We start from the raw sequence: 27,948 nt of genomic DNA, 5'->3' as shown, positions 1-27,948 counted from the left end.
ATAATAATTGACATAAAAGGTTTAACAGGACTGTAATTTTGTTGTTGAGATCGTGATGTTTCGTTTACTTCCGGTGCCCTTCGGCGTCCTTGGTGACCAGAAACGACACTAGCAAATTTGCGAATAAGTAGTCTATATTTTGTTAGTAATGTATCCATACAACACGTTTCTTAGATATTGGAGTCATGGAAGGATGATAAAAAAATACTGTATAAAGAATTACGGAGCATTTTGGCGCTGCCTAGGGGCGGCATTCTGTCTAGGGACGCCACTGTATATATTGGTGGTGCAATTTATTATTTCAAATTGCTCTCCTGAACATTTTACTGAAAGTGACATAGAAATCAGGCAGCGAAATATCGAAAAATATGTAGAATAGAATAGTATGGTAGAAACTTCATTTAATTGATAAAAACAATCATAAAAAAATATGCATGAATGACATCAAGAGCGATAATTTACTGCTTACCTTAAAAAAAAACCAGTCACTTAGATTTTGAGTAATTTTCCATCACTGTGATGCTGAAAATTAACCGACCAGCACTAGGTTATATTGAGGAAAGTAAATTACCATGTTCACCGCTAACTGGAGCATATGGGCCTCCGCAGTGTGGAAGTTGCATTACCCATTTCTATGCCTCACAATATTACCATGGCAGTATCTGACAGGCCGCAAATTTTAACGACATAGTACGTTAAATGTAGAGCAAAGCTCTTATTACAATCGCTCTAATACCAATAATTTGTGGCTTAGTCTTCCATAATTATTAATCAACAGATGTCACTGTGTTTAATTTTTTAGATTATGCAAATCAATCGACAGTGGCTAGTAATTTGAGTTTAAAGTCGAGCGAGATAACTTGCAAAATTCGTACGTGCGGCCTGTCGGTCACGGTGTCATAGAGTGAGATAGCTCACTGAAGGCATAGAACCGGTTATTAAGTAGTAAACGACAGTGACGTCCCTAGATAAAATGCCGCCCCTAGTCAGCGCCAAAATGCCGCCCCATGTTTTTATACAGTATTTTTATCATCCTTTCATGAGTCCAATATGTAAGAAATGTGTTGTATGGATACATTACTAACAATACAGCAGACTGTAATTATTAGCAAATCTGCACGTGCCATTTCTGCTCACCAAGGACATCGAAAGGGCAACGGAAGTAAACTAGACATCGCGAACCCGACAAAACCAGTGAGCTGAATTTTTCAATGGAAAGATAATTTCGTTCTTATTAAGTTTAGGTAGCTATTTCTATATATTCCAAAAAGGTCTTCTCGATTTACTGCCGCCCCCAAGGGGTGCTCAATCTGCCAACCCCCACGGGACGTCACTGGTAAACGATTACATTCAACATTGTTTACCAAACATTTATTTACAAGAATTTATTAGGTAAGAAAGAAATGTTTACTAAGACTTGTATATTTATATAAATTAGGCAGGCCGATTGCAAAGAAATCTAACGACAATTTGAAATCTAATTGATGCCTTCAAAGTGTAAATTAACTTGTCGAGGCGCCTCGTGATGCTTATGGCCGAAGAAGAATTCTGATGAATATTTTTTTGTATTAAAAACTACGATTTATAGCCACATTTTTTAAAGTTATCCTGTGGAAATAGAAATGTCGCATATGACTTAACTATAGAGCATAATGCTGCAAAATTAAGTTTTTAATATACTTATTCCAACTTATATGAGACTGTAATCACTGCATTTGAAAGACTGCATTCTTTTTATTTGGACGTTAAAGACACGCCCAGCGCGTAACGATTAGGTGGCCATTCGATATAATTAGCATGCTATATGTGGTAATTAAAAAGTAATTATCTAGCCAGCAGTCAATGTGTTAAATGAATGCAAAAATTATTTTGGGGATATGAGGTGGAGTAGAGATAAGTTGTTGCTTGGTTGTTGTGAGAGGAGAGTTTATTTGTTACAAGAATACTTTAATAAAGATGAATGAGTGAGATTATAATCGTGGATATGGGGAGATGGTGAGATCGATGTTAACAAGAGATTGGTTATATTAGTTAACTGAGATACTTGATTCGAGTGAAGGACTCTTGACAATAGTAGTGTGTCGGGTGACGGACTCAATGAGTGAGTGAGGATTCATGCATTGTCCTTCCAATTTATTTAAATGCAGTACATATATTACAATATTGTCGCAATTAACAAATCATAACAGACTACTGATCTATTTATAATTGAGGAAATGCTGACCATCATTATCGCTCTATTGTTTTGTTTTTACAACAAAACATACATAATATCAAAGTGTGTCACTCATTTAATACAGAGTGGTATGATTACTACAGTTATAAAGCGCATTTCTTCCACACCCTCATTTGCCATGGTCTCAGGAAAGTCTCGGATGTCCGTGTCTGTCATCTGTTCAAAAGTTCAGGTCGCTGAAAATTGGACAATCGAGGAGTAGAATACGTCACGTAGGATGTCCTGGTTGCTTCTGTCGCCGTATGGGCACTTGCCATTATATGTTATTTTAAACCGGTGCAGGTAGCTTGAGTCCGTGATGTGTAAGGATTTGAGTTATCTCAAAACATGCCCCTTTGAGCACCATGATATCTCATTGGATAAAGGTATTATAATTATTGGGATCAAAATAAAGAAATCTCCAGTTATGTATACATATTTTTATTTATCACATAAATTAACAATTATATAATAAAATGCTTTCAGATTGCCTTTGTTTAGACATGCAGTTCTCCCTGAAACCATTATTATAAAAATAATAAAAATTTAGCTTCATACTAGAAAATGTAATATTATTGATAATAACTAGAATTATTATAACCTAAATAATTTATTATTTGTTTACGTTTCAAAAACATTGTGAGAAAATATTTTTATTTGGCTTTGTTTTGTATAAATTATAGCTTTTGACTTGTTTTTTCAAAATAAAAAAAATATGCCATTTTTTTGATCAATAAAATTATTGTTTGAAATGATTTTTATGATGTAGCTTTTAGACGTTTGCAAAATATTTACAATATAATAAAAAATCCTTTATTCTAATGCAAATATATTTCATTGCTGTAACATTAATGGTGTTGCCAAAGATAGTATACAAATTATTCAACGATTTTAAAAAGTAATACCCAAATTTAAGCAAATGCTTAAAATAGTTACATAAATCATGATGCAAAAACATTTAACATTATTGAGCCATAAATGAAACGTATAATGAAATTATATATTTCAATTATTAATTACACAAAATATCTGTTAACGCTTATTATTTATATTGGATATACTATCTTTGCTATTACTACATGATGTTGAACCGATAAACAAACAGATGAAGATTCAAGACAAATCTAATCTGAGCTTGATAAGTTCAAAAGTCTGATTATTTAAAATATTCATCTGTTCGTGTGTCTCAACAGAGACATTTTAATTCGTTATCATCAACAAAAATATACAAGCCACGTATGAATTGATACTGATTTATGACAGCCATAAAATCCCTAACAAGGGATACATGACATTGACATGCGTAGACAATAAGATTGTTCTTATTTCTGACATTGCCATAGAAATTTCTTTTAAGTTCTTTTAAAATATTGTTATAATTTAGTCATAGATAACAAATTAAATGTCATGTAATTCACCAATGACAATAAAATTTAAAAAAACAGATTTTTTATTGTAATTATTTTATGTTTGCAGTAAAATGTGATTTTAAATTATATAGAATTATTTAGCAAACTCTTGGGATGTTTAGTTACAGCTAATTTGATTAATAGGCGTGGTTCTGGACGAAGAGGGAGGCATCAGCACCAGCTCCAACCACTGATCCGGCAACATATTTGCCCAAAGCAGCTTCACCGTTAGCCTAAAAGAGAAAAAAATACATTATATTCTATGAAAGAGGACAGATATGCTGTTAATTGTAATGTCCTATAAATGAAGGCTGACACAAGCCTGATGATCATGAGTGAGATTTCCCTTCATGTACCTACCTATCTTCAGCTATTAAATCATTCTTTGTCATGGTGCTAATATTTTGATATTTCACGATTGTCTTTTATAATTTCTTAACTTTTTCTATGCCTCACTATAATACTATGGCAGTATCTGACAGGCCGCAGATTTTTAACAGCACACATTGAATGCAGAGCGAACCTCTTACTAAAATCGCTGTAATACCGATAATTTGTGGCTTAGTATCATAGTTATTCAAACAGATGTCAATGTGTGTTTAATTTTTTAGATTGTGCAAATCAATTGAGAGTGACTATTAATTTGAATTTAAAGTCGAGCGAGATAACTCGGCTCACGGCCTAATACAGCAAGATAAGTCGCTGAAGGCATAGGTCATTACATCATACATCATTAATCAAGTCCCTTCAGGATACGGCGAGGTGTGAGGTTTTTTAATGAGTATACCAGTCTTTTTAGATCACAATACAATTCTGTATGTCCCTAGGTATTTCTCAATACCTAATGGATTCAATGAATTTGTCAAAAAAAAGGATACCCTCTTGTTCAAATTCAAAAATTTTAAAATATAATAAAACAAAAGAATATCTATCTACCTATAGAATATTATGTGTCCATAGAGAAAATCAGAGATAGTTTAAATTCTATTGTCTTTTATGTCCATATTTAAAATGGGAAGAAACAAAAACAAACACAGCTGTTAAACATAAAATTTGCATTTTAAATCATTGGCGTCTACAAATTTATGGAAATCATTTCAAAGAATATCAATGAATCTGGATGTGAAATACTAAATCACGTAGACATGTTCCATATTAAAACATGCAAAACAGTCTTTCTGGAGACTTTATCACATCCGATTTGTCACAATGATTTATGGTTACGTCTAGTAAATACATGTTTCGTATAATTTTGTGTATTATTGATTGAATTGGGGTTTGAATAAACAGTCTCGAGTTGAGTTGAGATATGTAATTCATATCTTGAAACATCTACATCAGACTGTTTACTGGAAACTATGCTACCTATAATAAAATTTAGTTTATTATGTAGTTGTAAAAACAATAGTTTTAATCGTCAATTTTTGGTTCCTAATGATAACTTTAGTTATTGTCTTTGCCCTTTTCCACGGTTCATATAACGATGTAGTGTATGGTTGACAACCAACCTTTTTAATAGTAGAGAAGCAATACCTCTATTCGGTGTTTCCCAAACATTCTAATGTAAACTTTATCTACAAACCCCATTATTTTTTACGTTCTTAGTAGGTGATTTTTTTCTTTCAGTAAGATTCTAGACTTGATTTAACGTCATTATATTTATACCCCGTCTAAACGTGCATGGATTTACTGTTCACAGTAAGAATATGTATGGGTAAACATGTATTATCCTGCAGTTGGCAAGATTGCGTGCATGAATCATACAAGTTTGGAAGGTTCTGAATTTTAATGCGCAAGTAAGATCTACGCCTGCGCAGTCGAACGATAACGGCGAACCTGCCGGTAAAAAAACGAACTACTCATTTTGAGGTTAACCGATTTTCAATACGTCCTGTCAAATAGTACTATAAAATGACAACATCGCGCCTCGCTTACTCTTGAAGAATGAGATTGAAGAGACAGTCAGCACTTTTACGTGTAAACAGTTATTGTTATGATAGTTTAAAATAAGCACTGTTGCCGACAATAAATCCATGCACGCGAACAGGCGCTATTAGGCTGTTAATAGTGTACTCTAAACTTTGTCAGTCATAATTATTTGTTTTCATTGAATCAATAATAAAAATTGCAGATGGTGTTGGTTATTTTTTAAAAATCAATGAGATGCTGCCTAAACCAAACCATAATAGTTTAGTTATATTGACAATCTGACAAAAAAATTGCACATTTTTTCAGTCATACTTGTATGTTTGTGTTGAATTAAGAATACATAATTATTACAGATGCTGTTGGTTAGTTTTTTAAAATCCATTAGCCCTGCCAACCCAAACCATAATTGATAAAAAATATTCTTCTATATATAATTATAATACCTAAAATTATGTATTTTTTAATTGCATAATTTCAGATATTTTATCCATAGACAAATATTTTTTGGCTATTATCTATTATGGCCACTGTAATAATATATTATAATATGGAAATGCAAGAAAATTGTATTTTTGTCATACGATACGTACTTACATACTTAGGTACTATCGTAGATAGTATGTTAAAACCAATAGTAGGCACAGTGTAAATATTATGTACCTATAAAAATACAAAGTTCTCTGCGTACCCTTTGACTTCAGACCCTTTATACCACAGTTTGGGAAATGGGATATGTAATGTGGCCCTCCTATTTACGTTTCTTCCGATATTTAAATGATATCAAATCTTCTATTCGAACACACTAGAAATTCTGCTGCCCAATATATGACATCATACCCTAAAAGGGGGTCGGTGTTTGCTATAATGCGATGATTTATGATAAAGGCGATAGGAAGACTGCGTTGTAGAGAATGTGGTGTAACAAGATATAAACTCATTTCAAAAGAACATTTGCTGACATTTTTTAACGAATCGGGTGGGGGAGTATAAAAATATGACATAATTATTATGTAATTTAAACAAGGCAGTAAAACATTTTGTAATGTCATTTATGGACCATCTTTAATAAGTAGCATCATTCTTGAGTCACTCACTAATTAATTTTATAAAAGGGGCAAAGAATTAGGTAAGCATTTCATTCAAAGTTCAATAATGGCAGGAAAATGAAATAAAAAGAGGTTTTACAAGAGAGAATGTATTTATTATTCACAAACAAAAAACATGGAAATGTATGAGAGAGTAACAGGCATGCGAGTTGATAAAATTCAGCATTAAAACATAGTTAATTTGTTCAAATCGACTCATTTTTCGATATGGCAATATTCAAAATAAAATATTGTAATAACGCAATTAAAAAACATATTTTGAAAATGGTAAAAAGAGCATTGAATCTATTAATTTTATTATTATGTACATAGAAAAATTGACATAACTGACTAAAATGCTCTATCAATTAAACCATAGACACCATTTGAATGTTTATTCTTAAAAAATTACAAAATCAAAATTTGTTTCAATAATAATTATTAATAGACACAAAACGCGAAACATTTGAAACATATGAAACATTTAAAACAGAATAACAGGATTAAAAAAATGTTCTAATTAAACAATAAATGCAATGTATTAACAGCGCAATGTGGCGGTCGTAAAACCGCCAGAACACGACGATATTTGGCGATCTTTACGTTAACGAGACGTGTTTCTATTACGAAAAACAAAATGTCTCCCTTATTAGTATGCATGTGCTTTAACGAAATTTGACTTGGCGCCAACTAATGAAGGTATTGACCCGGCCACGTATTTACCCTGGCAAGCTAAACCGTTAGCCTGTCATATTTTAAACAAATATTGCCGCAATAAAAAAAATTATATCACAGTAAAAAAATTACAGTTAGATGTTTATGAAGGACACAGAAAACATAACAGAACAAACACATTAGTTGCAAACAAATTAGTCATACAAGAAACACAGATTTTATTGGTTAGTTATAAAACATTGAAATGCATTTTATTCAATCCAGTGCAGGTCAGATCATTTTCATCAGGGTGAAAAGGTAAGATTCCGATGACATCCGATGGAGGTTAGGTTTCATGCGCAGGTGTACAGAGGAGCATAGAAAATAAAAAGAAGTCAACAGATTAACAATTTTAGTATTATTGATGCAGTGAAAGGTGGAGGGCAGCGATGATGAGACGAATCAATCAATTTAATCAACTTAAGACCAATAGTATCAAACGTTGCCTGATCGGGTTTGACCCAATCCGGCAACTCTGTGGCGAAAGTGATTAATTATGTCACTTTTGAATTCGTACGCCAATCAGTCAGTTTTGAACGAATGTGATTAACATTCGACAAAAAGTGAATCAAAGGACTCAAAGAACAATCAGTTTGAACAACAATTTTTACTCTTTCAGAAATTAAATCTCAAAAAACCACATCGTAAATTTTTAAGTGTCCTAAATAGTTCCAGAAAGGGAATTTTAGAAATTTAAATATAAAATTCAAACATCGTCCAACACAACTTTTTTTTCATCGGCTCTAGAATCCGATGCGGAGCTTGGCCCCCTCCCAAGAGGTTTCTTAGATTTTTTTTACAACAAATGATTGTTAGCCACTTGCTCAAGCTGCTCTGAATCCAAACACATATTGAAAAAAACATGTGAATTTGCCAAACACGGGATATCCGCAACCCACGGCTTCAGAAGAAAGGGCATGCAGTGGGCACTTGTATTAAATAAAAAAGCTAGCTGTCTGTAGAGCAATCATACAGTATTATTGTGGTTAAAAAAAATAACTTTTGAAAATTCTATTTTTGAACTTGGGCCGATTGTCCTTTGAGTTCTGCAATTATTAAACAATTTGGTTTCTCGAATGATAATATTGAATTATTGCGATGACTTTGTACGAATGATATCAACATTTAACCATAACTTGGCGTTCATAGGAATCTCAAGATATCAATTAGAAGTTGAATAAGGTTTATTTATATGGGCTTAGTGCTAATCATTAGTACTCACTACTTGCACAATGCCACCACTTGTAAACAGGCCAAATTAGTAATGAGCATTCGTATTCGTCCAGTTTACACGTGTCGGCATTAGTCTGAGTAGCGAGTAGTAATGATTGGAAATAAGCCCGAAATAGGCTATACAAAGATGAACGATTTCATTATTATCACACTAATAATAGTGTTTCCACATCATCCAGAGAGTTTTCAGAGAGTTATTTACAGTTATCAAGATATAACAACAAGCCTCTGTCATTATTCCATTTGAATGACTGTCATCGTATTATAAGTCAAATTCCGAAAATAGGTAGGCAATACATAAAAATAGAGAACATTGAATATCTCAGAACATGATTTTTGCAGTTATGTTGTTCTTCAACCAATGTATTGAATTATTATTTTTATCAGCAATTCAGAAAAGTTGCTTTTAAAACAAAGTATAGACCTATATACATTTGTCTACAAATATTGTCTAAAAACTGTTTATTAAGGGGGGACATGCTCGTCGAAGGTCAAAATTGAGTTTTTATTGTATTTTCAAACCATGATCCTGGACACTCCTTAAACGTTGTAGATAATCTATTTATATAATTTTGAAGCCTTATTATCCTTTATAGTTATTTTAAACATTTGATGACTGCATGAAGTATTTTTGTTACATAAAATAGTATTATTTTAAACCTCTCGCTCTAATGTTTTAGAATATAGTCATATTTCGGTACATAACTGTGCAGTGGTGTTAAGATTTTTTACATTTATTAATTTTTAAACGCATTTATAAAACCATTAGTATAATTTATTACGAGATAATTTTTGTAAAATATTCACGATAAAAAAATATTTTAATAATCTCTGTGATCCCAAATTTGACAAGAATTGTGCATTTTATTATTCAAAAAATCGGCAAGATTAACACATTTGAAGATGATTCTAAAGATACTTATTATAAGCTATGTCTTTGACCATTCAAGTGTGATAAAAATCTTATGAATAATGATTGCTTTATAATAATTATTGACCTAAGAATAAGGTAGTGTTTTTTTGAAATACGCCATTTCTTTTGTCATTCCCTAGTGGTTAAGCTACAACATACGGCCGTAGCCATAAAATGACAAACTATAATTAAAGTAGGGAGTAAAATTATGTTAACGCGCGTGTTTGAACATGTACCTAACCGAATTTTTTTTTATTTTTTTTTAAACGGTACATGTTCAAACACGCGCGTCAATATCATTTTACTCTCTACTTCAATTATAGTTTGTCAATTTATGGCTACGGCCGTATGTTGTAGCTTAACCACTGGGGAATGACAAAAGAAATGGCGTATTTCAAAAAAACACTACCCTATTCTTAGGTCAATAATTATTATAAAGCAATCATTATTCATAAGATGTTTATCACACTTGAATGGTCAAAGACATAGCTTATAATAAATATCTTTAGAATCATCTTCAAATGTGTTAATCTTGCCGATTTTTTGAATAATAAAATGCCTAATTCTTGTCAAATTTGGGATCACAGAGATTATCAATATAATTTTTTATCGTGAATATTTTACAAAAATTATCTCATAATAAATTATGCTAATGGTTTTATAAATGTGTTTAAAAATGAATAAATGTAAAAAATCTTAACACCACTGCACAGTTATGTACCGAAATATGACTATATTCTAAAACATTAGAGCGAGAGGTTTAAAAGAATACTATTTTATGTAACAAAAATACTTCATGCAGTCATAAAATGTTTAAAATAACTATAAAGGATAATAAGGCTTCAAAATTATATAAATAGATCATCTACAACGTTTAAGGAGTGTCCAGGATCATGGTTTGAAAATACAATAAAAACTCAATTTCGACCTTCGACGAGCATGTCCCCCCTTAAAAGTTGTTTAAAAACATTCAATCGCAGACAGAAAACATGTACTGGCGAACGGTGTAGGTAGGCTGTTAAGATCCGACATAAATAGTACACACTAGACTTTGTCAGTCAAATATATTTGTTTTCATTGAACTAAGACTTCAAATATGTAGATAGTGTTTGTTAGTTTTTAAAATTCAATCAAACCCTGCCTAATCCAACCATTCGTAGATAATAGTAAAAAAATATTCATTTATCTATAAAATATCTAAAATTATGACATTAAACGATACATCATTAGTTTTAGATATTGTATAGTTAGAAGAATATTTTTTATCAATTATGGTTACGGCTTAATGAATTTTAAATAACTAACCACTTCATCTGTAATATGTATTCTTAATTCAACGAAAACAAATAAGTATGACTAAAGTTTAGTGTGTGCTATTTATGTCGAATCTTAACAGACTACCTCCAGCCTTCTGCCACTGTACTGTACATACACTGATATAAAGCAAGTTTGGTGTAATAGAATCTTGCTTTGATTAAAGCATGTACATTTTTACTATGCAGACTGTCCAAACTACATTTAATTTAATAGAAACGTTTGCAGCAGTGAGCATGCATGAATTGAGTTTCAAACAATTAATTTTGTTTGTAGGAAAATGTGTATTGGTCTGTTATAAGCTATACCACAGATGCTACTGGTAAAGTCAGTCAACAGTAAAACAAAAAAAAATGTTATAATCACAATGATTACAGAAGATGAAGCAGAAGAAGGAAAGATGCGTACCTTGGCCCTCTTGAGAAGCTCAGCCTTGGCGGCTGGGATATTCTCGACCTTGCCGCCCCACGCGCGGAGCACGGAGGCTTGCAGAGCACGGCCGTAGCTGAAGGTGAGCGCCCATGGCTTGCGGCCGGGGTACTTGTTGATGGCGTCCAGGTTCACGGATGCATCCTCTTCTGATTGACCGCCAGACAGGAAAGTGACTCCTGGATTGACGAGGAGAAATTGTCAATTAAGCACTAAATAAATTTTGGACACGGATACACCTGAAAGGAGGTGGGTGCACGGTGAAGAAATGAATGGTGTACAAACCTGCAACGGCTGCTGGGACAGTCCTCTGGAGGGCTGTGACGGTGGCCTTTGCGATGTCTCCTGCTGTGTACTTCTTGGTGCATGATTGACCAGCTGTCACCTGAAAATGGAACAAAAATATTAATTTTATAATAAAAATAATTGCAAACAGCGAAACACGCATTTTAGTAAAAATAAATAAGGATAACTGTTAAGTAGGTACTACTTACCATGTTGGGCTTGAGGAGTGTTCCCTCCAGGTAGACGTGGTGGTCGTTCAGTGCTTTGTAGACAGCAGCCAAGACTGTCTCGGTGACCTTCTGGGCACGCTCAAGGTCATGATCACCTAGAAAATTATTTTAATAATAAGAAAGTAAGCATCTAATAATACTGTAACATAAAATTTATGCTGACGTATGAGAATGGGTTTATAGTTTGAAATAGCTGTCAACGTAAAGTGGATTCTTGATCTATCATTTCCGATGAGAACAGATGAACCTCAACAAATAATTAAAACTACGTTTCCATGGAGTCGCTCCACGAAATATTTCTCTTTTATAAATTTATAAACATGATAGAGAAAGGAAGAAACTGCAGTGTTGATACTGACAAAAAGAAATCAAGGACTCTCTTCATAGGTCGAGACAAATCGCTCAAAAGCTTCAATCGGTCGTTCGTACGACTTAAGGCGGCCTACAGTGGAAATATATCTTCAAAGAATGTTTCCAAAAGACACGGCATAGTGGATGGATGAAATGGAGTGAAAAATGTCACCGTGGATTGATAAAAGATGTCCCTCTGATTTTTTCAATTATTCAAGCTAAGGCTCTTAGTTTACATGAAGATTGGAAGACTCAATTAAAAGAAGATTCTAGCATGGAATCTTAAGCTAGTAAAGGCTGGTTCGACAAATTTAAACAGAGGTAGTTCTTTACATAATAGAAAATTGCCAGTGCAGATAAAAATGCGGCAAATGAATTTATTTCCTCATTCTCCAAAATATTTTAAAATGCACTTTTTGATATTGTCTTTTAAATTCTACTTTCGTACATTCAATTACATTTTTAGGAACAATTATATACGAAAGTCGAGGACCGCCTGTATCACATTTCTTTTTTTTTTGTAAATGAAGTTTAGAGTGGATGCTGTGCTGTCATGACATCGATAAAAGCAAGAGATATCTATCAATATGCTGTTTACAATATAGACGACAAGGGACAACTCTGGTTGATGACTTAAGGCTATACCTCAGTTGAGGCACGGTCTAAAAAGATCGTGGCTAGGCGATGCGCGGATTGCGGGTGCAAATGACGCATGCCAAACGAAATTTGTCATATAAATCCAACATGTGTTCATTTAATGTTCTAATAATAATATATTCATTGACATGTTTTCTTTTTCAAGTAAATGGGTAACGTTTTTAGTCACCTTTACACGATTTAAGAATTAATACCCCAGTCGCCATCACGAAACAAATTGACGTGTTCCCAGATCGACGTTCTCTCTCCGAATGCCAGCGAGTCCAAAATTTCGTCGCGCCTATAGTTGTAAATTATTTGCCGTTTCACTGATGTATCGTCTTAAGGAGTCAATGAAAGCTGAATTTTCAGGGGAGGAGAGAACCTATTTAACGATGAATAGAGGAAAATTCAATGGGATATCTTTAGCATTTTTCGGTACCTGACCAAATGAACAATACATGCGGGAAAATGACAGATCGAGAATCTACTGTAACTCAGATATTCTAGTTAAAAAAAAATAAAACTATTAACTATAGGTATTTTCAACAAAAGCCTACCATCGGGCAAAACCTCTGGCTCGACAATGGGGACAATCCTTTGGGATTGGCAGATGGAGGCGTAGCGGGCCAACACGTTGGCGTTCTCCAGGATGGACTGGTAAGAGGGGGTGTTCTTGCCTATCTTCAGCACACAGCGCCACTTGGCGAAGTGGCAGCCGTCCTTCTTGTACTGGGCGCAGCGAGCGGCCAAGTCATCCAGACCTGAAAGATTGGTAGCATTTAGATATTATAGAACCAGCCATAGATCTTAGTAATAATGAAGAGTATTAACAGGACTTTTTTTTTTATTTACTTGAAAATCATATCAAAAGGAATTGAGGCATCTAATAACAAAAACCGATAAGTATATAATTCAATATTAATGGGAAATTACGTTTTTGTGCGTCATGTGTTGGTTGTAACGTTAGTTTCTTTTTTCTGTCATATTTTATTTTCAAACTAGAAGAATATGCATATTTCTATTAACCCCTGTTTGCAATACATTTATGACAAATAAAATCGGTTGTGTCAACATTTATTAATATCACTGTGTAAATCATTGGGCTATTAAACATTTTTTCGTGTATTTTGGAGTGCTTTGAAAGTTGTCACTTGATTAACCGATTACGACAATTTTTGCCAGACCCGGAATTCGAGCCCGGGACCCACGACATTATAAGCCCGACAAGTAATAGTAGCAATATTAACAATAAGTAGCATATAATATAATTGACATTGAATAAATATTTCATTTATAAAATGCTAACAAAATATTACAAACCCTGTGTGGTGCATTCGTCTTCGGATCCCATGAGTGGCACGACACCTTTGTCGACCTTGATTCCGGGAATAATTCCCTTCTTGTTGAGGGCTTCCACCAGAGGAGTGCCGTCAGCAGCCTTCTGGTAGAGTGTCTCCTCGAACAGGATTACTCCGGAGATGTGTTCAGAGAGGGCCTGCCAACAATACAATAATTAGAGAAGGTGTCCATTTGTTTCAGAACTAAACACTAAATATACCACTGCGATTTGCTTGAAACGATGCTACGTAGAATGAGCATTGTTCTGAGGTTATATTTAACAGAATTTTAGTCCATTATGTAATTAACAGTAGCGTGCGGTCATATTATCTACCCAGAGTTTGTAACCAATAGAGTCTTGGCATTGAGCTGATAAACAGTATTGTGTGACGTATTGCGGAGTGGTAGGTCTTCGATATTTTTAAAATATTTAAGAAGGCTCTATTAATATAGAACATTTAAAAGAATTATCATTAAATAAAAACAGAGGTTGATTGCAATGTTGGTTATATTCATCTGCTTTAAACTTTAATTGTGATGTCATTTTGTTATAAAAGAAAAAACTTATTCTATTTGCAGTCCTGACGTAACATGATGTAACCGACTTTGAAACCAATAGTCTCAAATAGTATGTTATCAATTATTTATGTGGATGCCCTTCATCTACAGCATCTATGGACCATGCGCCACGGGTACGTAAGGAACATTATATCATCAAGACATATTTACAAACTTTTCATGCATGTTGATTATTGCGATTTGATCGCATTGGGTTATCAAATACGCTGGATCAAAAAATATATGAGTAGTGAATTTGATCCAGTTTGCAGGATTCAAACCCCTGAGCTACCAATTAATGTGCAATTTATGTTCGAACGTGGAGTGCATATTTGGACTTGAGCAAGGTGGAGGGTTACCTTAACAGACTTATTTTTTTATATGGAATTATATGGAATGAATCATCATCCAATTGGGACTTTGCTGTGGATCCAAACATGCATTCAAGAAAATAACATCAAAATCTGAGCCAGATGCACGGTTTAAATCCGTGAGACTTAGATTCGGTGATGGGCGTTACGCCACGACCCCACTTTAAGGCACTTATGTAAATTGCTAACTACTTATAGATTTTTCAACTGTCTTGTTACTGAGTATCGAATAAAAACTAGATATACTAACGGGGTCAGAGTTGAAGAGCAGCTCCCTGTAGTTGCGTCGGTTGTCCTCATTGTTCTCCACTCCGATGTCTTGGAGACGCTTGCCCATGGTACCTGCAAACAGAATGCACATATTATTATGACACCTTCTTTCCTTCTTTATATAACTACTGTGACCAACGTAATGATGCACTGGTAATTTAGATTTCAATACTGCACTGAATAGAATCGGTGTCATTTGCCAATGTTGTTGTTGTACAGCCGTGAAGGTAAGAAGGAAGTTTGGATATCATTATGGTTGTAAACGAATGTGATGTAAGATTTTAATTTTAGAAAAATCTTTGTTCAAATATCAAAAATAAAAAAAAAAAATTTTGTTTTCGTAGTTATACAAGTTCCATAAAATCAGTTAATGGGATTTTCTGATCGGCTACCGTGAATGTGCATGTTTTAAAGGGTATAATTTAACATGTAAATGTTATTTTTCTGGAGAGCAAGGAACTACTATTCTTACTCCTTAGCAGTTTATCTGTTCTTTATAATATAAGTCGCCGAGTCACAAACCTGCTCTGGAAACTTTTTCTACTTCATCACAAAAACGGGCGTCACTCATACTCACTACTACATAATATAATATACATAATTTTATTTTCACATCATATTTAAGTAAGTACTGACATACGACGATGATGAAAAATAACTCACTTCACAAGGATGTGTCTTGTAATTTTTAATAAAGGGGTTTTTTAAAAATGTCCAAAGCGGATCTTGCGACTCGATGAGTCATAAAATATAAATTTTAAAATCTTATAGAACTCTTTAAATCGTCAATAAATGTATGTAACCTAATACCTCAAGTTGAAGTGGCTGTCTTAAACCGGAGGAGAGGTTTCACTTTCTAAATGCATTACGCACAATGGTCTACCACAGGGGTAGTCAACCTTTTTATATCTACAGCCCACTTTTGTATCTATGTTAGTAGGAAAATTTTCTAACCGCCCACCGGTTGGTTACACAGTAATGGTGATTTATAAAGTAAGGAAGTAACTTTTAAAGTAGTTTTTAAAACCTCTACTGCCCACCATGAAAGCAGGAACGTCCACTAGTGGGCGGTAGGGACCAGGTTGACTACCCCTGGACTCTACCATGATAAGTTATTACTTGTAAAATGAATAAAGCGGTGTACCTGTGGACTCATCAGCAGCGAGGATTCCTTTGCCCGGCGCTACGATGGCATTGGCAATCTTCTTCAGCTCCTCCTGAAGCTCCACAGACGGGTAGTTGAAGTAAGTGGTCATCCTGGCAATCTACGAGGGGCTGCAACAAACAAACAATATTTATTATTAAAATGTACCATTAACCGACATATAGAATGGTATATAACGAAGATATTACTAGAATAGAGGAAATGATAACGATTCCAGAACAATTTGATAAATCGTATGATATTATTTAAGAGTGAATTTTTTTTCTTAATCCGAGCATACATCGTTAATTCAATTCTTAACTCTCTTACGAGATATCAAACCGTGAACAGATGTCCGAACATTATTGGTCTCAGCACTCCATCCGTGTTTAGAGTAGCACAAACAGGGAAGAGATGGCCAAACTCATAGCTGACGCCAAAGAAGAAAAATAGATGTCTCTTAGCCGCATTAAAAGCATTGTTTGTAAATAAATACAAAATGGCTCCATGCTGTTGACGTCTTGCATACTAGGATGCTATTACTTGCAAAAGTTTGTGATTGATGTGTGGTGACTACAATGACAGAGCAGTAATGCATCCATCGACTTGTAAAGTCGGGTCTCGGGTTCGAATCCCGGATTTGGTAAAATCACTTATTGTTGAGCATGGTTCTAATAGATTGAAAGATTCATATCTCGTTAAGGCCATGCATTAGTTGAGGCACGGTCTAAAAAGATCGTTGCTAGGCGATGCGCGGACTGCGGGTCGCGGGTGCAAATGACACCTGTCAAACGAAATATTATTTTTCATATAAATCCAACATACGTTCATTTTATGTTCTGTTTATTGTTCTATTAGTAACAATAATAATATATTCATTGACATGTTTTCTTTTTAAAGTAAATGGGTAACGTTTTTAGTCATCTTTACACGATTTTAGAATTAATTGACCCGTCGCCATCACGCAGCAAAGTGACGTGCTTCTGGCTCGAGATTCTCTCAGTGAATGGCAGCGAGTCCAAAATTTCGTCGCGCCTACAGTTGGAAATTATTTGGCGTTTCACTGATGCGTCACCTTAAACAAAAATCTGTGAGCCAGCTCAAAAAAAGTGATTGTTCATCTAAATCTAAATGATGACAGCTCATTGCATATTGCATTGTAAATTTGTGGCGTCATATGGTGAGAGAGAATGTCTCTTAATAACCAGGCTCGACCAAACTGTTAGTAATCAGGACAGGAATCTTCCACATTCTAGCGCATGCCATTCATAACCGGGCTATTAAAAAGTTTTTACCGGGACGCTTTTCGTTCGTTACGCCCCAGTATACACTTAAAATGGTTTGACATGACTGGCGACGGAGGTAAAGCATGTAATGGTTCATTGAGGCCTTTTCAAATGAATCTCAGAGCACACGCGTAAAGCTTGCTAAAAAAGAATCTGGCGTGCGAAAAGATTTGCAGCCAATTTAATCATCAGACTTAGTATCATTTTTCGTGTTAAATTACGATTTAGTATTTATCAATCAATATATCAATATTATTATTTCAGATCCATGACTGATCTCCACGGATGGAGGTATCTAAACACTCTAAACCAGAGGTTCACAAAGTATGTCCTGATTAACTTTTTGTTATGTCCCGCGAGATTTATGTTAAATCTGTATTAATTTTTATTCTTCATATCGAATATTAAAAATAACATTTAAAATTAAATATTCTTTGGCAAGAATGGGGACTTTCACTTGATCTCATCAAATGGCTTCTTTATTTGGAAGTACCTATATTTGTGATTTTTTTTTTCTACATTGAGCATTAATAAATCAAACTAAAGAACAAAATTAACAAACAACCATATCGCATCTGTTTTGCGTATTCACACCACAAAATTTGAGCCTAGATTGCAGGATTTAGTTTTAAACAAACAATTATTGCATAAATCACGTGGTGAAAAAATTAAATACTATTTTTTAGTATATTAATAAAAGAGTAATAATAACGTAAGTATATTTAGTTAAAAAAATAAGTTTACATAGTTAATGAAATATATTTTTGCCTTATGTTTTTTAAAAACAGAAAATATTTAGAAAAGTAGGTCTGCCAAATATTTTTGATTTCAAAATTGTCCCTTTGAAGAAAAAGTTTGTGAACCCATGTCTAAACAAACATTTTATAATAGAGAAGAATGGAGCAGTCTGCTAAAATTGTCCACTCTGGTTGCCAGAAAGGAAAATTATTGGTGGTTATTCACTTAACATATTGCGACCATGCTCTGAATCCAAATACAAAATAATACTATTAAACGTCATATTGTTTGTGTTGTAACAATGCACTCAACCGTGGCAAAATGAGGTATCTGTGAAAGTCAATGCAACTTTCATAAAAACTGTATTGGTGTACACCTACCTAGGAACAAAAAAAAAATGTGGGTGAAATTTAAAAGTTAAGTATAACAATTATAATTATCTATGGTTCGAAAACGAGTTTCGAAATAATATTGAGGCCATAAACATTGGTAAAAATAAATTTGAATTTAACACATAACGTGTTTGAAAATGGTACATGCTTTGTTGCACACACATTTTTCTTACGCTACCAAACAATCCTTACAGAAATTGTCTTGTTGAATAATTTTTTGGAAGGGTCAAGACTCTAGACACTTGCCGCAAAAAGAGGTAGGTAGTAGGTACACTGTTATAGCCCTACAATTCAGAAGAAATTTTAAGAATTGATGATGGTGCTGGTTAGTTTATAAAATTCAATTAAACCCTGCCTTAACCAAACCATAATAGTTTAGGTATGCTATGGGCAATTTGACAGTAATAGTTCACACTTTTTCAGTCATACTTATTTGTTTTCGTTTAATTAAGAATATTATATTTGTTGGTAAATTTTTAAAAAAATAATTAAGCCCGGCCAAACCAAACCATGATCTATAAAAAATATTCTTCCATCTATAAAATGTGTTTAATAACATAATTTTCGATATTTTATAAATAAAAAAATATTTTTTGACTATTATCTTCTATGGCTTGGATTAGGCAGGGATTAATTGAATTTTTAAAACTAACAAACACTATTTACGCCAGATCTTAACAGCCTACCTCCACACTTCGTCACTGAGGAATATACATTTAGCCATCGAATATATTTGGATATTTGATTCAATTTTGAATTCCATTTCTCGATAAGATAAATTTGCGACTACGAATTATCTTTTTGCGAACATACGAACACGGTAATTTTTTATAGTCGGTATCGACCACGTTTTGCGGCTGGTGTGCATCGACCCTTATTCGAAATTAATTTAGTTCACGTAAATAAGTAGGTAGGTACTTACAGAAAATGCGGAAAGTATATTTTATATTAATTATTTATAGCATTCTCGAGATAAGAAGTAGATGCCCGTATATTATTCAGTTTTTAAAAATACGTCATTATAATATTATAAGCAATAATTATTATCTTACACGATTTCTTGATTTTTATTACGTAGGTTAGGCATTTCTATATCAATTTCCTGATTACTAATATAAACACGATTTCAAGTTCAACTACTTTTCTAGAATTCACATACCTACATATTTAAATACACTAATTTAATATTCTTCTAGAATACAATGTTTTCAGGAAATCGAAGCATTTTCGTACAAAAGCCTATGAAAGATAAAATGATAATAATTTTATTATAATGCCGTTATCAGTATGAAAAATATACAATATTAATGCTACAAGTCGACCTTCGTGATTTCTTTAGGCGATACAGGTATTGTCAATATTTTTTTTATAATATTTTTGACACTCGCGGTGTACGTCTACAAGAGTTGTGAACGGTAAATCTAAAATTATATTAGTCTATGGGTAAATCGTTTGAAAAGTAACGAAATATATGCACACACGCTAAAAAAATATGAAAATTTGAAAACTGCTCTGTTGGGGAACATCAAAATCATCTAAGATTATCACACGCCGACCAACTAAAGCTTATAATATCTCGTGATCAATTCAACATACATACGCTCACGAACCAATACTATTTAGAAAACTCTAACTATGCCTAACAACGTCGTAACATTTTACCACGCTTTTCTTAGCTCGAATTCTTATTTGTCCGGTGGTTGTTTATCCGGTACAAATCTTGCAATCGATTTTTAAATAACTTCCCGACTAGCTAGACATTTGAAACTTTTAGAATATATCAGAACACGATGCCAATGCATTCTATTAATACTTTTAGCCATCTTTAAGTAGAATTGAATTCATTTTCAGTTAGTTCTGTTTTGTATGAAAAGTTATTTCGGAAGGAATCCGTAATCCAATCCACTATTATTGGTTGCTAAGGGGGTGGTCCTAGCAACTAAATTATTAATATATACGTGCGTTACTATGGAAATCAAAATGATATTTCAGTATTCTATATTGGTTTGATGCAAAATAGCAAAACACGATTTGTTGACAATTGCCTTATTTGTCCAAAATTATTAATACCTACATATAATTTTCAAGTTCATATGATTCAACAGAAAATTTAAAAACGTGGTAAGTATATAAAAAGTTCTTCTTATCTTGTTATTATTTTTAATTATCTTACTGGTTCACGATGCCACACTAAAGCAAGCAAACTACGAAAACGGAAGGAGGTAAAAGGACTAAACCCAACATCTTTTTTCCTTTCGCCCATCTTCGAACAAGTAGATAAAACATTTTAACGCCCGCCACAAAAGATCGCCTACATTCAACTTGCCAGCGTGACGTTTTAAGTAAAATTCGCGGTTTAGTCGTAGTTTGAACACCCGACGTTTTATCATTAAAATGTAGTTCAATAAGTTCTTTCGATGACGATAAAAGGATTTTTCGGTATAATATGTATTGTTTTTTTTACATTACGACTAAGGGGAACAACATCAAAACGGTTTCTCTTATTAAAAACCGACGACGTCAAGAAAACGGCCGTGTGTATCCAGACATTTTAGCAAAACATTCATTATTTATTATAATTAACATAAAATATCTTTTTTCGGCCATGTCCGATCCTAATAAGAACATAATATGGGCCTCCACAGAGTGGAGGTTTCCGTAGTAACAGATTTTGTTTTTACGAGAAATAAATGTGAGCCACTTGCTCAACCTAATAGGTCCATACTATGACTCATACACAAATTGAAAAAAAATATATGTAGGTACTTGCCAGACCCAGGATTCGAACCTGGAGTCCACGTCGCTATAGACCGACGCTTTAAGTCGCGCGGCCATCGTGGGTGAAAATTATAGATCTTATTATAAGTATATAAACAACAAAGAAGCCTATTTACCGCAATGATTGAGGTCCCGAATGAACGTATTGAACATGCCAATAAACGAATTATTCTAAAGAGAATGAATCTTTGGTACCTATTAAATAATACATGCGAAATTCATGATTGCAGTAACAGAAAAAAAACTACATATTTTCAAGGAAGTGAACATTGAACATGCCTTTGTCGCAAACTTTCGATTTTTTTGTACGCATAATATATATGTAGATACTTTAATCACAGACTTGTGTCTACAATGTCCAAAGTATACACACAATCACCTGAATATTACGAATAAATTCTTTTTTTTAATGTTTTCAGAAAATAAATTGTTTTGCAGGCGGGTGTGTCGCGCCGGGCCTCCGTTTCGGCGAATCACAGCTCGCCACGATCTACACGACCGGATTTGGACCATGGACTGATATAATAATTATTTATTAACCACTATCAAACAGAGAGACACAATAACACACGCTTACTGTAAAAGAAAACGAAACCGACATTACGTACTATGAGTACAGTTAAACATTTAAAATGTTAATTTTATTGGTAAAGTGAATAAAATTATTGACATTTAGGCAAGAGTAAGAGCATTACCGATTCCCTCACATATTTAACTGTACATATCTGATTTATTTTTTAAAAATATTATAGTATTATGCAGTGGCGAAGGGTGGAGGTAGGCTGGTAAGATCCGATATAAATAGTGTACACAAAACTTTATCAGTCAAACGTATTTGTTTTCAGTGAACTAAGACTAATGTGTAGATAGTGTTTAAAATTCAATTAAAATATGCCTACCACACACCATAATAGATAATAGTCAACAAATATTCGTTTATCTATAAAATATCTAAAATTATGCCATTAAACCATACTTTATTTTAGATATTTTATAGATAGATTTTTATCGATTATGGATTGGTTTAGGTATGCCTTAGTGAATTAAAAAAACTATCCAACACCATCTGTAATACGTATTCTTAATTCAACGAAAACAAATTAGTATGACTGAAAAAGTGTGCACTATTTTTGTCGGATCACCTATATCATACATAACTATTGTGGTTTGGTTAGGCAGGGTTTAATTGAATTTTAGAAACTAACCAGATGTCATATCCATGATCATTGGGCCTCTCCCAATAGATAAAATTAATTATTAGGTATAACCATGTCACCTGACCTCCTAGTCAACAATGGGCGTACGTACGTTCATTATTCCTTGATTAACTGTCAAAATATTCGACTTGTACTTAGCACGTAAGAATTATTGTATTTAATTAATAATAAGGAGTGTGTGAGGGGAGGATGGCAACACTGCTAGTCAGTCTATGGCAGCGAGCCAAAGGGTTGACATCTGACTCTCACGACTCGGAGTGACACAAATAAAATTACGAGAAAAATAACAATTTAGTTTTTAATTTTTGTAAATCCCGGGTCCCACCAACATCCCGAGCTAGCCACCAGGTCCCGGGATATGACACAGAACATCTGCAAATTGTCTTAATAAAAATTTAGCTTAACTTTTATATACTTACCCACCAATAAAAGCTATGCATTGCCAAAGTATTTCATCAATAGGTTGGTATTTCAATTATTATTTAGCCTGCGTCGCTAATTTAGGGAGTCACACGCTTTGAGTTACTTATGGAGAAACCCCCTGGTAACAATGCAAGCTGGAGCACGATAGCATCGTATGATTTCTCCATCTAATAATAGGATGATCCGCTGACCGAGACGTTGGAGTCGATTTTTTAATACAGTATCACGATAATCTTGGCAAGTGTTCGCAAAACTAAAATATTTCTCGGAGCTTGAATAAAAATTAGATGTAATCGTACACGTATATTATATTATTATTTTTATAGTTCGGACGATATATGTAATGATTACTATGCACTTGAGAACGCTTCCAATGTCAAATATATGTGAAAAGTCAGCCAGGTGTGGAAACAAGGTGTGGGAGGTCTAGATCGAAGTAAAGATCCCGTGCCGATCGGATCTCTCTTCCTTCTTTTTATGCCATACCTATGTGCCAAAAAATGACCTCTGCAGGGCCTCCAATATTGTTATTGCTCAGAAATAACACGGATATCACTCGGAGAAATTCCATAAACAAGGTGGTTATCTACAATAATTATTGTTATCATACCGCACTGCATCTTACTTGTTTCCAAATATATCCAATTAGAATCAAGACGTGTTAACTGTGTTACTCGACGACATTTGACAGCTCGCGGTTACTACGGCCATGCGCCCAAAAATATTTCACCTGACAATTAACTTCCCGTGATAATTAACTGCCTGAATACGATAATTCATATTTATCACTTTTTTTTTTATCAATTTTGTGATTTTTTTACCGTGAAATGTTGTATCGGAAATATATGACCGTATATTATTGAAGACCGTCCAACCTCTTTGGGTCGTATAGTACTGTCGTAAAATTCATGTCTAAATAGAACACGGTTCTTTTATCGGTTTACAAGAAGCCAGCAGCAAACAAAATTTGAAAATAGCCGATATACTGGATTGTTTGTTAGGTTAGGTTAGGTTTTCAATCTTGAATTCATGAATTTTGCCAAATCAGCTATGAAAATTATTGAATTTATTAATGTTCATATTGAATCTAACAAAATTGGAGTCCGTATAGTATACAGTCATCTCTTGTTTTACGTAATGGTTTACGTACAATTTACATGTAACCACATAAGTTCATCGGATTCGATAGTGTAATATTAAATTCGATTATAATTTCACATTCCACATATTGCAGACATTTGAATATAAATACGCGTGGAAATATTTCATAGTCTATTTTATGTAGTCAACCAAAAGAAATATATTGACTATTATTTTTAAGATGAATAATCACGTAAAACACTGACAAATGCATACGCAGGTGATGTTAACAAACCAGAATACGAGCCGCCAACAAAAACTGATTCGAAAATCGAATTGCCTTCAAGAAATCCTTCAATGTAGAGTTCAAATTCTTTGTATAAAACAGATCTTTACTTTATTCAGTATAAGTAGGTAACATTAAAACTTTATAATATTAGTTTTGAGTAGTTTGACTTCGAAGTTGTTAAAATGTTTGAAATGGTGTATCATGTGAGTTTATTAAGTAATCATAAAAAGGATGACTTTAAAATAAAGGCTGTTTATTTATTAAGAAGGTTTCCAGACGGTAAAGTTTGAAATAAGGAACATTTTGGTATAACTAACTCAATATGTCATTTTTTCGAATTAGTGTCTTCTGCCAGAACAATGACGATATATTATGTAGGTGATTAAAAAGCGGAACAGTATCTATGCAACTTTGTTGTAAACAATATTATTAAATACCAAACGTATGTTTTATCAAAAGGTCAACGAATACATTTGGACATGCATACATTCTACTTAATTCTGACGTGAACATAAATTTGAAGTTTAAAAGGTTGGAAAGGTGAAATGTCATTCATTGATAAGAACAAGCAGACATCAGCTGAATACACACGACAGTAAACAGAACATTGTAAAAAAGACTTAAGTATGTTGTTATAATTGAAAAGATAGGATTGTGGTGGTACCTATATTTCGTGGCGTTGTTGTCGTAAGTAGGTATACAGTTGGCCGTATAGCATTGAGATCAAATCCTAATTTAATCCACGGGAATACAAGATAACGACATAAGTCGAAGTAAATAATTACAAGATAAAAAGAACTTTTTATATGCGACGTTTTTAAATTTTCTGTTGAATCATATAAACTTGACTTGACTAGCTTAAACCATCAAAATAATTTGTACTTGATATAAATAATACTGAAATGTCATTTTGACATGTCATATTGATTTCCATAGTAACGCACGTACTTATATATTAATAATTTAGTTGCTAGGACCCCAGACCCCTAGCAACCAATAATGGTGTCAAATTAACTTTTCATACAAAACATAATTAACTGAATTCAATTCTACTTAAAGATGACTAAAAGTATTAAAAAATGCGTTGGCATCATGTTCTGGTATATTCTAAAAGTTTCAAATGTCTAGCTAGTCAGGAAGTTAGTTAACAATCGATTGCAAGATTTGTACCGGACAAATAAGAATACGAGCTAAGAAAAACGTTGTAAAATACAAACATATCCTATGACCTATTTATTATAAAATTTAAGTAGGTATTCAGTCTACTATCAATGTCTACAATCATATTTGATAATAGTGACAGCGTTATTATCAGATAGTTTGATACCGATCAATATCAAATTAATGTTCTTAATGAATCTTATAAAATTGGAGCATTTCTGTCTGCAATGCTTCATGAACGAGACATATTTTGTTCGCAATGCTATAACGGCTGTCTCTTTCCGGTACGACAGGTAGCCGGCCGATTACAATTTTACTTAAAACGGTGGGGTGTGAACTGACATCTTCAACTTGCCGTACTTTGATGGGTTTTTTGCGCGACTGGGTAAAGGTTGGGGGTGGGGAGTTCGGGTTGGAAGTGTTGGAAGCTGATAATGAGGAACAATAAATTAATTTATTATAGTAATGTTGCATACTTCAATATCAAGTACAGGTATCAGGTACTTAATTTATTGCATATTGAATTTATCGGTGACGAAATAAAATTTGAGCAGTGAATAATGAAGGGCATCAATGCAACACTTTTCATTAGAAAGTTAAACCACCATTTGGTGTCACCATTCACAGTGCGAAAGTATCTAAACAAACTTTTTACATTTTTCAAGGGTTGGTTGTTATCCATTGAATCGATATACTAGACACAGAGACACATAGGTACATATAATTTAAATAAACACCCGGGACCCATGGCATAAAAAACAAGATTGATTATTGATGCTATTGTGGTAAGTCGAAAAGCTATCAAAACTTTTTACTAAAAAACATACAATAAAATTGATTAGGTTCCTACCTAACTACTTCGATAGATCAAGTAATCAACATTATTTTTATAATGTCATTAAATTTCAATATAAAATTGCATAGGTACTTCTTTTGTTTTGGCTTGCTATCAAATTAAGGTGGGGCGATATTAGATTTATAATTAATCAGATAACAGGATAATCGCAGAATGGTAATCTTGTAAATAATTGAGTATATTGCTTGATAAGTAGGTAATAATTTAAAAAAATATAATAAAATGATGCATAGTGCATAGGTAGGTAATTATTATAAATGTTTTAGTCTATGATTCGATTTTTTAGATGTAGGTAAAATTATTACCTATATAATATCTATTTATTTCTAAATATTGTATTGTATTGTAGTTAAATATACATAATATTATGTACTTTAATTAATTGAATATAGGTATATAATAATGTAAACACTATGCAATATGTTATAAAAACTTTCAAATTAGACACCTACCAGATCCACACTATTATTGAAAACTATAAAATTACAATATATTAAAAGATTTTAATTAACCCAGTATTGAATTAAATATATTATAGTGCATAGTTATTACGATTAATATAAAATATGATTTAATAATGTAGTATAAACATTATTCTATTAACCCCTTCAATTTTAAATGTCCTTGAAACGTTGACATTGTAAAATTACAAAGGTTAAACTCTAATCTTGAAGATTCTGTTGTCAAATAAAATGGTAGGTAGGTAGGTACCTACCTATCTAGTGAAATAAAGTCGGGACCATAGACTAAAATAAGTTTGAAAGTTGACACGCTGGAAGAATTCAACCAAAATTCAAAATACCCACCTACGAATTAATTCTAATTTAACGATTGTTTAATTTATTAATTTGACGATGCATAGTTGTTAAGAAGCACATTTTAACACGTAGGCCACATACCTATTATTCTTTTGCAGCACCGAAAAAATAATTGGGAGTAGGTACCTATTCTGTTTTGAAATAATCGGTATTCATTTTTTATGGAATGATAATAATATAACCTAAAATCTTTGACACGAAACATATTTTAAAGAAAATCCATGAGATAACGAACTTATAACTTATAACAACTGTTGAATATAGAAACTTTCGACATATTCTTACGTAAAAAAATTCACATAAGCACTGGGGGTGTAATATTGGGTTATTTTTTAAAATTGAAAATACATAATCGAATGTTCGAACGGCATGTTTAGTGGTTGCACAGCGGTCGATATTTCGGTTTATTTGATGTATTTAAGAGAAAAAAATCACTCACCGAGCAAATTAGTTGTTCGCTAAAACACAAATGGAAACTATGTG

At 33.2% G+C, this 27,948-nt stretch overlaps 1 protein-coding gene across 3 annotated transcripts; it reads right to left on the bottom strand.

The window, feature by feature from the left end:
* Nucleotides 1-2,640: 2,640 nt before the first annotated feature.
* On the bottom strand, nt 2,641-27,948 carry Ald1 (fructose-bisphosphate aldolase). Of its 3 annotated transcripts, XM_085950255.1 has the most exons (10): nt 27,905-27,948; nt 16,428-16,558; nt 15,264-15,355; nt 14,067-14,241; nt 13,304-13,507; nt 11,736-11,851; nt 11,527-11,626; nt 11,221-11,420; nt 7,309-7,383; nt 3,655-3,857 (listed from the first exon to the last, which is right to left on the bottom strand). In XM_085950255.1, the coding sequence occupies exons 2-10, from the start codon at nt 16,537-16,539 to the stop codon at nt 3,762-3,764; spliced, it is 1,170 nt and encodes a 389-aa protein (XP_085806381.1). In that variant the 5' UTR covers nt 16,540-16,558; nt 27,905-27,948; the 3' UTR covers nt 3,655-3,761. The 3 variants fall into 3 exon arrangements, with proteins under 3 accessions (XP_085806380.1, XP_085806381.1, XP_085806379.1); XM_085950254.1 differs by lacking the exon at nt 7,309-7,383 and having other exon boundaries at nt 2,641-3,857; XM_085950253.1 differs by lacking the exon at nt 3,655-3,857 and having other exon boundaries at nt 6,733-7,383.

Source organism: Rhyacophila brunnea, unplaced genomic scaffold (genome assembly GCF_057557595.1).
Source record: "Rhyacophila brunnea isolate RB1 unplaced genomic scaffold, BYU_Rbru_1.0 scaffold_23, whole genome shotgun sequence".
Lineage (NCBI taxonomy): Eukaryota > Metazoa > Arthropoda > Insecta > Trichoptera > Rhyacophilidae > Rhyacophila > Rhyacophila brunnea.
Note: the sequence above shows the minus strand (reverse complement) of the source record. Positions and strands in the feature narration are given on the sequence as shown.

Excerpts from the sequence above, each read along its gene's own strand:
- Ald1 (XM_085950255.1), bottom strand. The coding sequence starts at position 16,539 with ATGACCACTTACTTCAACTACCCGTCTGTGGAGCTTCAGGAGGAGCTG. Across the intron at positions 11,852-13,303 it reads GCCAGAGGTTTTGCCCGATG|GTGATCATGACCTTGAGCGT; the intron begins GTAGGCTTTTGT and ends ATAATTTTCTAG. Across the intron at positions 3,858-7,308 it reads TTGGCGCCAAGTCAAATTTC|GCTAACGGTGAAGCTGCTTT; the intron begins GTTAAAGCACAT and ends TTTCTCTTTTAG.